This window comes from Phoca vitulina, unplaced genomic scaffold (genome assembly GCF_004348235.1).
Source record: "Phoca vitulina isolate PV1807 unplaced genomic scaffold, GSC_HSeal_1.0 scaffold42, whole genome shotgun sequence".
NCBI lineage: Eukaryota > Metazoa > Chordata > Mammalia > Carnivora > Phocidae > Phoca > Phoca vitulina.
In genome coordinates, this window is record NW_022589745.1 from 6,275,422 (window position 1) to 6,290,706 (window position 15,285).

Below are 15,285 nucleotides of genomic sequence, written 5' to 3' on the forward strand. Positions count from 1 at the left end.
TCATGCATATTATTTTGTATTCATTTTGTTTTATATGCATTAACTTTTTTCTGAAAAGTCAACTCAATCTAAGATAAAGTTAAATATCAAGAGGTCAAAGTACCTTTCATAGATGGTTTTTAATGTCATTTGATCTGGAATACCTTCAGTCTCTTCCAAATATAATATGAGCCATGAAGTTCGGTATGGCCACTGCTCAGTAAGGTTGATCCAGCTAGCAAGCCTGTCCCAGTTGAAACTAATCTGATTGGCTCTCAGTAATCGTCCTTTAAAAAATATAAAAACATTTTAAAATTAATAGATGTGTAATATTATAGTAAGCAAAGCATTTAGCATATTGACAAGTAATTTAAATATTTAAAAGTTACAACTTAATTTACACTACAAATTCAAACCTACTATTTATATGGCTTCTATAATTCAAAGAGCTGTACTGGAAAAAGGCTAGGGATTAAACACAATTCTGTTTAAGTCTAAAGTAATTTTTTTGTGTCATTTGCTACTAGTGTTATATACTGCCATATACATGCAGGCAAAAATCTTTCAGAACTATGTGTCAGCCAGTCTCAACACTGCCCACAATCAGACAGCAGAACATCAATGCACCCATGATGGACCCCATCCTCTAAAGTACCATTCTAAGTTGATAAGGAAATGATATAGTGCATCAGAAGGTGATCAGTTCTATGAAGTAAATTAATAAAGCAAGGAGTGTCAAAGAAGGAAGTGTAATTTTATATAAGGTAACAAAGGAAGGTCCCATTGAAAAGCTGACATTTAAGCAAAGACTTAAAAGGAGATGAGAAAGCCCATTATGCATCTCTCCAAAGAAAGATCATTACATGGCAGGAACATGCTAGGCATTTTCAGGGAACAGCAAAGAGGTCAGTAAGGGATGGAAGAGGAGAGTAGAAGATGAGGTCAGAGGTAGGGAAAGAGGTAAAGAGAGAGACATCACGTCAAAAAGGGCCTTGTAAGAAACTGTAAGGACTTAAGATTTTTATCTTCAGCAAAATGGGAAGATAATAGAGTTCTGAGCAGAAAAATAACATGATTGGCATCTATTTCAAAAGGTCACTGTAGCTGCCACATGGAGAACAGACCACAGAGGAAAAGTAGGAGCAGGGAGATGTCAGGCTACTGCTATAATTAATACAGATGAGACATAATGATACAAAGGATAAGGGTAGTATGTTACAAATCATGAAAAATGGTCAGATTCTGGATATAGTCTAAACATAGAACTGAAGAATGCACTACAGGGGCGCCTGGGTGGCTCAGTCGTTAAGCGACCGTCTTCGGCTCAGGTCATGTTCCCAGGGTCCTGGGATCGAGCCCCGCACCAGGCTCTCTGTTCAGCAGGAAGCCTGCTTCTCCCTCTCCCACTCCCCCTGCTTGTGTTCCCTCTCTCGCTCTCTGTCAATTAAATAAATAAAATCTTAAAAAAAATAAAAAAGAATGCACTACAGATTGGAGGCAGTATATGAAAAAAAGATACCAATGTTTTTTTGCCCAAGGAACTGGGAAAAGAGTTGGATTAACTGAGATGGGAGACTATAAGTGGATTAAGTTTGGGGCAGAGGATCTTAAGTTCAGTTTGGGACCTGGTATGTATCAGACATATATTAGACACCACTAGATATCAAGTAGGCAACTGGAGAGCAACAAGGCTGAAGATATACATTTGAGAATCTTTTGCATGTAGATGGTATGCAACCCTTTGGGACTAAATGAGATCACCAAAGGAGCTGGTTCAGATCGAAAAGGAAAGAAACAATGACTGCACCAGGGGCATTCCGACACTAAATGGTAAGGGTAGATGAGGTTTTTATGGTACTTATTGTTACATGACTTTATATGTTTCTGTCTTTACCAATAGGGCAAGAACTTTATCTTGTTTACTGCTTATCTCACAATACCCAGACTGATATCTGGCATGTCTAGACAGTCACCATATATTTGTTAAATGCATACAAAGATATTGATAATATGCTAGAACATTTCCATTGTAGAACATAATCAATTTAATAAAGTTTGAGACCTCACTTAAAGGGATTTAATTACCAAAAATATTGTACATATATTAGATACAACTTCACTTGCAATTTAGTTCATAGCATGTACCCCAACCTTAGTCTAAAAGCAAATTCCAGTCTAACTATCATTAACAGTGTTAACACTAGTCAATATTACAAAGTACCATTCAATATGATGCACAGAAACATACACTTATATACTAAATTTATATTTATATGTATTTATATTTACATGTAAGCATTAACATGGTGAAGAGCTGAATTCTATGCATGGAATTCAGGCACAGGGCAATAATCTTCAATTTTATTGTCAATATTTTTATTTAAAACATTATTTGAAAACTAAAACAATAGCAGCATATAAAATTTGAATTTCAACATTGTTTTAAAGATTTTATTTATTTATTTGAGAAGGGGGGAGAGAGAGAGCGAGTAAGAGTGCAAGAGCAGGGCGAGGGAGATGCAGACTCCCCACCAAGCAGGGAGCCCGATGCGGGGCTTGATCTCCAGACCCTGGGATCATTACCTGATCCAAAAGCAGATGCCTAACCGACTGAGCCACTCAGGTGCCCCCAAATTTCAACATTTTAAATTATAAGTTAATTAAGACATCCATGTTCATGGATTGGAACACTCTATTGACATTTTAACCCAAGTCATCTATAGACTCAATGAAATCTCTGTCAAAACTCCCAATGACATTTTTTGCAGAAATAGAAAAACCCATCCTAAAATTCATATGGAATCTCATGTGACACTGAATAGCCAAAACAATCCTGAAAAAGAAGAACAAAACCGGAGGACTAACACTTCCTTATTTCAAAATTGACTACAAAGCTACAGTAATCAAAACAGGATAGACTGGCATAAACATAGGCATATAGATCAACAGAACAGAATAGAGAGCCGAAATAAATCCTCATGTGTATTGTCAAATGATTTTTGACAAGGGTGCCAAGACCATTAGATGGGGAAAGGACAGTCTTTTCAATAAATGGTGCTGGGGAAACTGGAGATCCACATGCTAAAGAAGGAAGTCGAACCCCTACCTAACACCATATATAAAAATTAACTCAAAATGGATCAAGTTACCTAAATGTAACTTAAAACAATAAAACACTTAGAAGAAAACATAGGACTAAAACTTCTCAACACTGGATTTGGCAGTACTTTCTTTTTTTTTTTTTTTTTTTTTTAAAGATTTTATTTATTTATTTGAGAGAGAGAATGAGAGAGAGAGAGAGCACATGAGAGGGGGGAGGGTCAGAGGGAGAAGCAGACTCCCTGCTGAGCAGGAAGCCTGATGCGGGACTCGATCCTGGGACCCCAGGATCATGACCTGAGCTGAAGGCAGTCGCTTAACCAACTGAGCCACCCAGGCACCCTGGCAGTACTTTCTTGAATATGACACCAAAGCCACACAAACAACAACAACAAACAGACAAACTGAACTTCAAGAAAATTTTAAAATTTTGTACACCACAACGCACTATCCACAAAGTAAAAATGCAACCCACAGAATGAGGGAAAATATTTGCAAATCATTTATCTGATAAGGGATTAATATCCACAGTATACAGAGAACTTCTAAAACTCAACAATAAAAAACCCAAACAACCCAATCCAAAAATGGACAAAGGACTTGAATAAACATTTCTCTAAAGAAGATATAGGAATGGCAATAAGCATATGAAAAGATGCTCAACATCACTAATCATTAGGGAAATACAAATCCAATCTTCAATGAGATACTACTTCTCACCTATTAGGATGGCTACTATCAAAAAATAAATAAAAAGAAAAAAGCGTTGGCGAGGATGTAGAGAAATTGGAACCTTTGTGCATTGTTGGTGGGAATGTAAAATGGTGCAGCCACGGAAAACAGAATTAGGTTCCTCAAAAAATTAAAAATAGAAATACCATGGGACCCAGCAATTCCATTTCTGAGTATATATCCAAAAGAACTGAAAGCATGGTCTTGGAAAATATTAAGATACACCCATGTTCATAGCATCATTATTCACAATAGCTAAAACATTGAAGCAACCCACATGTCCATCAATAGATGAATGGATAAGCCAAAATACAGTATATACACAATGGAACAGTATTCGTTCTTTAAAAGGAAGGAAATTCTACATGCTACAACATGGTGAACCTTGAAGACATTATGTTAAGTGAAATAAGCCAGTCACAAAAAGATAAATATTATATGATTCCACTTTTATGAGGTACTTAGTGTAGTAATATTCTGTAGAACAGAAAGTAGAATAGTGGTTGCAAGGCGCTGAGGAAGGGGAGAAGGGGGAGTAATTACATAACAGGTACAGAGTTTCAGTTTTACAAGATGGGAAGAATTATGGGGATGGATGGTGGTGATGGGTGCACAACAGTGTGAATGCATTTAATATCACCAAACTATACCCTTCAATACGGTTAAGATAGTAAATTTTGTTATGTGTTATTTTACTTAACCCAATAAAAAAGAAAAAAATCTATCATTTGAAAACCAAAACAGTGTACAAAATCTGAATGCCAACATTTTAAATTATAAGTTATTTATACTCAGTCATACAAATTAGCATAAAATTATCTTTATACAAAGAGAAAAATTAAACCTGAGGTGAAATAAAAGATTTTTTAAATCATCAAGTTTTAAAAATAACAGTGTACAACTGATGGCTGATTTTCATTGTCAAAACTAATATAGGTTTTATTAGATACACTTAAGGCAAATAAAAGTGGTAGACAGCAGTATAAACATATGAACACAGTACATCCTTCTGTTTCTGAAAGTGAAGTGCTTTGCTAATGTGTTCAAGTTTATTATCTACCACAAGATAGTAAGAAACAAAAGCTACCTGTCACAGAAACAATATTAAGTAATCTTCTCATGGTCTGAGGACTTATGTCACTGAACCAGTCCTCGGTAACCAGCAGTTTTGTAAGATCAAAGGACATCTGCCGAGTAATGGTCCGCTGCATCTGCCTTCTTCGGTAAGTATCCTGAAAGAGTTTAAGAACAATGAGAGTGAACCAACACTCCAGGTCTGAGAACTTAAGGCTTTTTGAGAAGCTAATATATGTTTATGATGACAACAAAAATAATCTAAAATTTTAGTCAAAGAGGAAGATTATATACTAATAATAGTCCTTATTATTATTATTCCCTGAGGCAGAATCTTTACAGAACAGCTGTAAAGTAATAGCAGCAGCAACTGCATCAAACGGTTTAACTGCAGACGTATTTACAGCTGTGCGGTTAGAGACAGCTAAATGCCTGGAAGATTATAAATAAGCAGAATTATGGAAAGAGAATTCAAGTCAAACTCTTATAGGAGTTCCATTTTCATAGGGACCCTGAAATAATAAAGCAAATAAATTCTTGTCTAGTTTTAAGCATTCAGCATCTTGATGTTTAGGTTATTTTTAAATGTGTGACAACTACCCTCACATATGTATAAGAATTAAAGGCACTCCTGAGATTAAGAATTCCTTCATTCTTAATCTCAGGAAACAAACTGAGGGCTGCTGGAGTGGGGGGTGGGGTGGGAGGGATGGGTGGCTGGGTGATGGACAGTGGGGAGGGTATATGCTCTGGTGAGCGCTGTGAATTGTGTAAGACTGTTGAATCTCAGATCTGTACCTCTGAAACAAATAATGCAATATATGTTAAGAAAAAAAAAAAGAAGAAGATAGCAGGAGGGGAAGAATGAAGGGGGGGAATCGGAGGGGGAGACGAACCATGAGAGACGATGGACTCTGAAAAACAAACTGAGGGTTCTAGAGGGGAGGGGGTGGGAGGATGGGTTAGCCTGGTGAGGGGTATTAAAGAGGGCACGTACTGAATGGAGCACTGTGTGTTATACGCTAACAATGAATCATGGAACACTACATCAAAAACTAATGATGTAATGTATGGTGATTAACATAACAATAAAAAATTTTTAAAAAAAGAATTAAAGGCGCTCTAGTGGGCAGAGTGGGATAGAGAATCCCTTCGAATCCGAGGAAGAATAAGCACAACAAAGGTGAGTTTTCATCTGAAGTCATGGTGAATACAAGCACAGGGAGCCCAAAAGGCCGGACTACTAAGAGACAAATTCGAAATGTGAAATTATACCCTCCTCCTAATTTATTACTATCAAGTGATATTAATTTTGCATTCATACTTATATAGGTTAGAGACATAAAATCAAAACATTAAAATGTTACTGAAGACACATTATATAAAATGTCCCAAATGTAATGGTAGCAAACTAGGAAAAAGAAAACAGTGCCAATGCTAGCCCAATGTAAAGTGGCACTATCACTGTAACTTACCTGCAAGTGGACATCTTCCTGTCTTATAATACTCTCTTGATCTATATACAAAAGAGGATTCCAAGAGTGGAGTAGGACAGGGAAAACACGAGTGTTCGAGGAGAAACCTGAGGTGGCTGGGCAGGACACACAATCACTATGTGGGTGTAAAAGAAAGGGTCACACCTCACAGATATCAGGGAAAGAGGAAAGCCAGCAGGAAGAGCATGGAGCTCTTCTCACACCACGAGCCTCTTTCCACCGTACAGCTCTGGTGGCAACAGGCACCTGGAACGGGTACAACCTAACCTGGAATGAACGCAGGTGTTCTCAACCCCGGATGACATCATCTGGAGAGCTTTAAAATCTCACTCCCAAAGATTCTGATTCAGCTGCTCGGAGGAAGGGCACCTGGGAACAGGTTAGGAGAGGATGGGGCCTACCACACAATCCACAGTTGTTATGGGCTCTAGGCTCACATGTTTCCTAAAATGCCACCTGAAGCCAAAAGGAAATTCAATAATACAATTTATTTGATGAGTTTAATGTAATATTTACAGTAGCATATATTTAAGTAGTATCAGCTTAGCTTTATTTGAACAACAGCAATACAAACACATGGCTCAAAACAGTGGCATCTTACCCGTCTATTAAGGGCTGTCTTGCTACCAAGCTTAGTCATCTCTCCAAGGCTGTTTTGTGAAACTCTTCTGTCAGCATCTTCCTGTATCCCTTAAAGAATTTGTCGAGAGAGCACCACTGTATTAAAATTCTGTTGTAGATGATATTTATTTTAAAGATTTTGTTTATTCATGAGAGACAGAGAGAGAGATAGGCAGAGGCAGAGGGAGAAGCAGGCTCCCCACAGAGCAGGGACCCCAATGCGGGACTCGATCCCAGGACCCCGGGATCACGACCTGAGCCGAAGGCAGACACTTGACCGACTGAGCCACCCAGGTGCCCCTGTTGTACATGATGTTTAAAGAAAAATGAAATACCAACAGTATTTTTCAAGGTAAAAGGGGAGTCACCATAAAACACTATGTAACTATTTCAAACCAAAGTACCTGAGGAACTGGATCTTTACCTGCATTATCTGTGCATGGAATGTCCCCATTTGTTGTTGAAGTCACAAGAAATTTTCTTGCATTGCTTAGTCCACGACTATTAAGGAAAACAGGTAAATGAACTATATTGCGCATATAGTCATGTCCATTTATATTTGAGTCACGAAGCACACTGTTGAGGTTCTGGTTAATTGCCTTTATAATAATATGTGGATCACTTGCAAAAATGGCAATGAATGGGCCTTTTGAAAACAGAATTCGGACCTGTGGTAGAAAAAATGTGTACTTATGATATAAATTTCAAATTATCCAAAGCAACAAAAAGTCCCTTTCAAATCTGTACTATCCTTTGGTGACTATATTTTTTAAATACTATCTTTTTTCAAACTCTTATTTCATATGAAAACAAATTTCATTGAAGTCTCAATCTGGTTTTTCACCATCTGACAATTTTTCACCATCGAACAGTGATAAAACCTCCAAAGAAAACAATTAATCCTGTCTTATTTTGAGATATTTACGGTCTACATTAAAAGGAAAGATCAAAACACATAGGAATTTTGTGAATATACATGAGGTGCTGGGCACACTGGTCTCTCTCCACAGCTACACACTATTGTTTTAACATACCTTATAGAGAGCCACTGATGTACCCCTATTTAAACAAAAACTACAAATTCTGTGGGTTCTCTACTGTTGCCTCTGATTCTAACCATAACTATCTGCAAAAGAAAGCTGGAGTCACACTATGGACTTAAGAGCTATTTTGTTCATTTTCTCACACAGCCATTGAAGCTAAAATTATTTAAATCTGTTTGTGATAAGACATTTACTCCTGCTATACTTCTGCACTTAAAAAAAAATAGTTGGTTTGGGGCGCCTGGGTGGCTCAGTCGTTAAGCATCTGCCTTCGGCTCAGGTCATGGTCCCAGGGTCCTGGGATCGAGCCCCGTATCGGGCTCCCTGCTCGGCGGGAAGCCTGCTTCTCCCTCTCCCACTCCCCCTGCTTGTGTTCCCTCTCTGGCTGTCTCTCTCTCTCTGTCAAATAAATAAAAATAAAAAATAAAAATCTTAAAAAAAATAGTTGGTTTGACAAGAGAAAGTACTATTCAAATTCCACTTGAGAAATTCACAAAGTCATTCCTCTCAGCTACCACATGTGACAATTCTAAGTTTCAAGACGGCGAAGACATACAGTGTCCAGCATCTGGAGCACTTTGTCCTGCTCGCAGGCATCTAGTCCATCAATGATAACCACCAGCCTCGTCTGATTCTGAGTGAAGCTGTCAATGGTTTTTGCCATCCTGGCCATCAATTCCACTTCACACTTAAGAACCTATGCAAAAGAAAGGACAGAAGCACTGAAGATACAAGAAATTTAAACACATTTCTTAAAAAGTCTGACAGAAGCTCATCTAATAGGAAGAAAAGAAATCCCACGTCCTCACTGCCAGTTGTGGTCCCACTTAAAACCACAGTGAGTGCTTCACAATTTATAAATGTGATAATTTATAAATTTATGACTTTACATAAATTAGAGCATTTTACCCTTACAATGAGGTAGCCACAGTCATACCCACTGTAAAAGGACAAACTGGGCTGAGTGACTTATTTGCCAAGATCACATGCTCTGAAAGTCAAAAGACTAGGAATTGAATGCAAATTCAAATGATCTAAACACCACACCACAGCTGGCTTCTGATGGCACATGACCTTGATCAAAGGAAGGGGTTACAGATATTGTATAAAGTCCCTTTTGATTCTAAAAGTATGGTCCTATTTTATATGTTTTGGTGGTTTAATTTGCTTCCTCTACCGGGCTCTAGAGGAGCCTATTTTATTAGGCAGGAAACCCATTACTAGTAGGGAGGTGGTGACCTGTGGAGCAATCCCCTAACTCCTAAAAGTACCTTACAAAAGTCTATTTTATAAAAACCTGTATTGTTTTCATTTTTCCCACTTCAAATGTACATTTCCACAGGGCAAATCTGGACTAAAACTAAAAACAAATGCAACACTGTAACATTTACAGAGTCCACGCCCTAAAGCCCCACCATCAGGGTCATGGTAGAATACCCACATTCATTTACTTTCTAATGATCAGTGAGTGCTTACCTTCATGAATCCTTCACTTTTCAGTTTGTGCAGTTTTGAGGCAGCATTATGGAGGCGTTTCCTTTGAGAATTCAGGAGAGAGTCCAGCACCTGCCACCATGTACGACAGTTCAGCACAAAGGCCAACCCCACTATTGACGCGATTGATATGAGGACAGCATTCACTGTCAGATGTTTTGGGTCAACTCTGAAGATAGCCAGGAGAGTAATTCCAGCAATAATGCAGCCAAAGATAAAAAGGAAGATGACAAAAGATGGCAGGCAACACGTTTTTTTCCATTTCTTTTTGCCTGTAAGACAACAAATGGTTTTACCAATTATTTACATACCAAGTATCTAGAGGAACCTAACCGTGACAGTCATGGCATATGAATTTCTGATGTTCAATTCGTGTTTTCACAGAAATGCACTGAACATTCATCCCAGCCTCATCCCCTACACACATACACAAAGAAGGAGGAAGAAGGAAGTCCTACCCTGTGTATCTTCAGTCTTGAATACTCGAAAGAGCCTGGTTGCCAAAAAGCCAAACTCTCTCTCACAGGCATCCGAGAGAGTTGCGATCATTTCAGCCATCGATGTTTCTCCACCTACACTGGACAGCCTGTTGTAATCTGTAAACAAAAACCTTGGGGGGAAAGGAAGTAAAATGTTACTCAGATATCTAAAGAAATAAATAATTTCCACATACATCAATTCTGTATCATGTACCGTACATTTTCTTAATGTCTCTTTTAAAATATTGTCATTCAAGTTCTGAAGAGGGAAAAGAACTTGTAATTAGGTTCCTTCCACTTCTAACATCGTACATACTTGTCTTAGGAAAAGGCAATAACCAAAGTAAAATGTGGCAGAGTTGTATGAAGTTAATTCTGACGAAAAGCAGCAGGGTCAAACGTGGCGGCAGAGCTCAGGCACGGCATCGGACACATGCAGGGCCTTCAGCACAGGGACTGAAAGAGCCACGTGGGGAAGCATGTGAGGCCCCAACCGAAGAGATCAGAAGGCTGACAGAATACTACAGTCATTAAGAATTTAAGGCCATTTCAAAACTCAAGTTTCAGAATGTTTTATTTATAGCTTAAACATTCAGTAAGGATTTAGAAATGAGGTGTAAAAGATTCTTTTCAGGTTGTTCTTTGAGATAACTGAATAATTTGTATCCTGATCCTCTGAGTGGATAAGATTTCTGCATTTGCTCCTTTCTCCCCTTCCACCCCTAAATTAAATGCTCATCTCAATCCAGTAGAAAAGCACTGCTTTCAAAATACAATCTAGGATCACACTGTACTCTGTTGTGTGATATTAATTTATGCTATTTTTTTTTAAAGATTTTATTTATTTGACAGAGAGAGAGACAGTGAGAGCAGGAACAAAGCAGAGGGAGTGGGAGAGGGAGAAGGAGGCTTCCCACCGAGCAGGGAGCCCGATGTGGGGCTCGATCCCAGGACCCTGGGACCATGACCTGAGCCGAAGGCAGATGCTTAACTGAGCCACCCAGGCGCCCGTGATTTATGCTATTTTAATTGTTCTAACTTTTTTTAAATAACATCTCATTAATTTAAAATAAATTTTCTGTGAAAATATTTCCCTCAATTATTTTATTCCACTCTGTATGTTTTCTTAACTTTTTCATTTTACCTTTTCATTTGTAAATCCTTCTCCTAATACTTAATCATATATGCTAACTACACAAGTTTTTATTTTATTTTTATCTCTTATATTTATAGTTTTGATGTTTTATCTGGTTTGGCCTATTAATTTTCATCTTAAGTTACACATTTTATCTTGTAATAATTTTAAAATTCTTAATCATTTAGTATGCATTTAACTATTTTGCTAATTTTTATTGAATTCCTCTTGCTTTCAATTCTGTTTTTCACTTGACGTTCCTCTGGAGCCCTCTACCTTTCCTTTATTCTTTTTTTTTTTTTTTTTTTTTTAAAGATTTTATTTATTTATTTGACAGAGAGAGACACAGCGAGAGCAGGAACACAAGCAGGGGGAGTGGGAGAGGGAGAAGCAGGCTTCCCGCTGAGCAGGGAGCCCGATGTGGGACTCGATCCCAGGACTCTGGGATCAGGACCTGAGCCGAAGGCAGACGCTTAACGACTGAGCCACCCAGGCGCCCTACCTTTCCTTTATTCTTGACATACATGTTTTTCACCTTTTCTGAACTCTTTTCTCATACATTTCCTATTTGACATTAATAATAATTTTAGATAGGCAAGTCAATTTATTTCCACAGGTGAGGAAAGAGTGGTTCAGAGGGCACGCTCAGTAGCCAAGGTTACATGCTAATGCAAGGGGATGCCAGGACCCCATCCTACATCCTGTGCTCTCTTCAAAGTGTTCCTAAAGGATGGAAAAGGTGTCATGGGGGAGGGGGCGGTTATGCTCAGATCAAATTTGGTAAATCCAAGTTAACCAGATTTTTTTAGGGAGAGGTGTCTCTCATCCTTTTATGTACAAGAGGAAGATAGGATATAAAGTGTTTCTCAAACCTACTTAGCCAGGACATGTTGTTTTATTTCTCATATAAAAAGTTCAAGAAACCAATGCCTTGGTATGCCTGGGTGGCTCAGTCCGTTAAGTGTCTGCCTTCAGCTTGGGTCATGATCCCAGGGTCCTGGGATCAAGTCTCACATCAGGCTCCTTGCTCAGTGGGGAGTCTGCTTCTCCCTCTCCCTCTGCCTGCCACTCCCCCTGCTTGTGCTCTCTCTCTCTCTCAACCTCTCTGACAAATAAATAAGTAAATAAAATCTTTGGGAAAAAAAAAGAAATCAATGCTTTTTTGGAACATACACTGAGAACGCATTATAAACTTTATTTTTGCTTCATCTTATGAAAAGCTACTTCTGTCAAAGGGACCAACTCACCTCACAGGTAAAGCTTTAGTGGTCTGCTCTGGCAATTCAGGTGGGTTTACAAACATCAATTTGAGGAGGAGTTCCAAATATCCAATATGTCTTGCCAATCTAGTGCTGAGGACCCAGGCCCAATTCCAACTCTCTCCTTCCCTTCGTCCACCAAAGTAAATGACAACTGAAATTCACAGTTTAAAAAAATTATTCAAAACAATCATCACTCAAGCAGCCTCTCTTCTCACACTGTCAAATATCAAGTAATGAGAGGTAGGCTTACACGACTTTCCCTGGTTCCATGCTATTTCCTAACTACTCCTCAAAGAATTCCTCAGCTAATTAACCAACACAGAGAAGGTATGTGGAAAACAGGAAACTAGCTAAAATATGACGTAAGAAACACAATCAGAAAGATAATGCCTTAAACAGAAACATATCACTTAGTTCAGACTCAAATGTAAATGATTTTGGGTTTATCACTTTTTGCACCTGTTGAAGTTACCAGTTCCTCCAATAGGGAATCTATTTCCTCTGCTACAACTGAATATATCCCCTAAGAATAGGACTATAATTGTTTTTTTCTTTGCTTTTAAGTAAAATAAAGATCATAGGCATGATCAAAATGCCCAAGAGCATGCCATTGATGGCTATGAAGACTTACTTTCAAAAAAGACTTAAAATATAGTAAGTCATTAGCATATAAAAAAGTGAGTATAATAAATTAGAGTTCTACTTCAATATCAACGAGTAGTACACCAGTGTTTAAAGCTACTCCAGCCAGGTTGTGGACAGTTCCTCTAGGCTAACTTATAAAACAGCAAAAAGATTATGAAAATCTTTTAATTAATTATGAAAATCACTTATAGGAGAGATATAGATAATATTTTATATTTTATAAATATAGATATATAAACTATTAAGTTAATATTTTTAAATAAAACAAGGAGTCTTAACACTGTCTCTATTTTTTGAAAAAATAAAAAGCAAAAACTTACTAAAAAATATATATAAGAGAGCCAAGAAGCTCAATGACACTGCTATCCCAAGATTCAGGTCGACCGTAAAAGCAAACAATAAACCAAGCCCTCCACAAAGCAGCAAGGTCAGAAATACTATAAGCCAGGAAAACTGAAAAAGAGGTTCAATCTGTTGTCCTGCAAAAGTCTTCATTTCATCTGAAAGAGAAATAGGAAAATCTTAATCCTGTTTTAAGAAATACAACTTCTTTTTTTTTCCCCTCCAAGTGTTTATTTAAATTCCCGTTAGTTAACAGAGTAATATTAGTTTCAGGTGTAGTTTTGTTTTTTTCTCCCAAGTTTTTAAGAAATACAACTTCTAACTCAATTTGCAATTTTCAATATAAACATTTACTGGGCACTTACTACTAAGTTCCTAGATAGAATGTTGCTCCTCAACCATTTTTGCCAATGTCTTATTTAGATAAACATCCTATCTCCATTCCCTAGGGGTACACCCATCCTTGTTTTACCCACTCTCTTGCTTCATACTGAGGATACACAAATCCTTTTTCATATACTCCCATCTGTCAAGATTTTGTTTTTATTTTTTGTGGTTTGTATTATATAAGCAACAAGGTATAGTTTCCACATACAAAACTGGAACACATTACTTTGCTATTTGATAAAAATTTTACAGGCAATACTGAAACCTGTCCTTGAAGAATGAGTAAGATTTTGCCAATCAAAGGGGCAGTGAGAGGAGCTGTCTAGGAAGTTCCTAACAAAGGGAGCAACTCAGGAAAAGTATCTAGTCTGTTCTTGCAAGAGCCAACAGCCCTCTGTTGGGGGGCATACGCATGAGGCAGTGCTGGTGGGTATGCCATGCAAAGTGACAAGTTTAGGAAGGGCTCTGGATATGATGACTATAAAGAGCATATGCAGGGGCACCTGGCTGGCAGTGGAGCATGCACCTCTTGATCCTGGGGTCCTGAGTTCAAGCCCCATGTTAGGTGGAGCCTACTTAAAATTAATAATAATAATAAAAATAGCACATGCAGAAAATCTGCTACCAAGGGATCTTAAGAATGTTATAACACAACTGGATCTTTGTTTTAGGAAGAGAACTCAAATGATTGTGTGGAGGATCAACTGGAAGGAGTAACACATTCAATTTAGTAAACTGTGCAACACATACTCATACACGAAAATCTATTTTGCTTTACTTCAGAAAAAACACCAGAGGAAGCTTCATTATATATACAGACTTTGTACAAACATGCCCTTTACCTTCTAGTTTCTTCAGTAAGAAGGATTTCCCACTTCCCCACTGTGCATACAGCCCCACACAAATGGGTGGCTGCATGGTAGGCTCGCTGAGAATGTCTGCCAGCGCACTGCTATACAAATCATAGCCAAGCATGTCACCGTCTGTTTCAGTAGGAGACAAGTGTCCTGTAATTATAAACACACCATATCCTTACATTAAAAAGAGACATTACCACTAAAAAAGGAACATCAATTCTCAGTTATCAATTGTTTATTTAATTAAAAAAAAACTGTTTTATTAAATGGTTACACCTGTATAAAAAATAGGTTAAAAGATTCTTAAACACTGTTATTTCACTGAACTTAAGATACCTACTTATTGTAAGATGCATCATTATGTATAACTAAGAAAGAAAAAACATGTTGCCAAACTGTGACAACAATGCTCTCTTATCCATCAATTATGAAACACATTCCAACTTCAGACATGTTAAAACGTGGAACAATGTACATTTTAGAATCAATAAAATATGATTAAAACACAAACTAGTATATAGGAATAAATTTAATATGTGTTAATACCTATATACAGAAAGCTATTAAATGTTACTGAAGAATAAAATATAGTAATCAGAGAAAAAGAGACATTATATGGCTCCAGGCAGAAAGGTTTAAT

The 15,285-nt window shown here is 37.6% G+C and overlaps 1 protein-coding gene across 12 annotated transcripts in view; it reads right to left on the minus strand.

Moving 5' to 3' along the window:
* KIDINS220 (kinase D interacting substrate 220) overlaps positions 1–15,285 on the minus strand; it is a 103,706-nt gene that overhangs the window by 50,242 nt on the left and 38,179 nt on the right. For all 12 annotated transcript variants that reach the window (XM_032430184.1, XM_032430183.1, XM_032430182.1 and 9 more), the window contains exons 13-22: positions 14,631–14,795; positions 13,380–13,559; positions 12,400–12,565; positions 9,997–10,148; positions 9,521–9,810; positions 8,601–8,741; positions 7,426–7,669; positions 6,982–7,070; positions 4,898–5,042; positions 104–266 (exon numbers count right to left, since the gene is read on the minus strand). In XM_032430184.1, the coding sequence (XP_032286075.1) occupies positions 104–266; positions 4,898–5,042; positions 6,982–7,070; positions 7,426–7,669; positions 8,601–8,741; positions 9,521–9,810; positions 9,997–10,148; positions 12,400–12,565; positions 13,380–13,559; positions 14,631–14,795 (1,735 nt within the window). The remainder of the gene's footprint in view (positions 1–103; positions 267–4,897; positions 5,043–6,981; positions 7,071–7,425; positions 7,670–8,600; positions 8,742–9,520; positions 9,811–9,996; positions 10,149–12,399; positions 12,566–13,379; positions 13,560–14,630; positions 14,796–15,285) is intronic.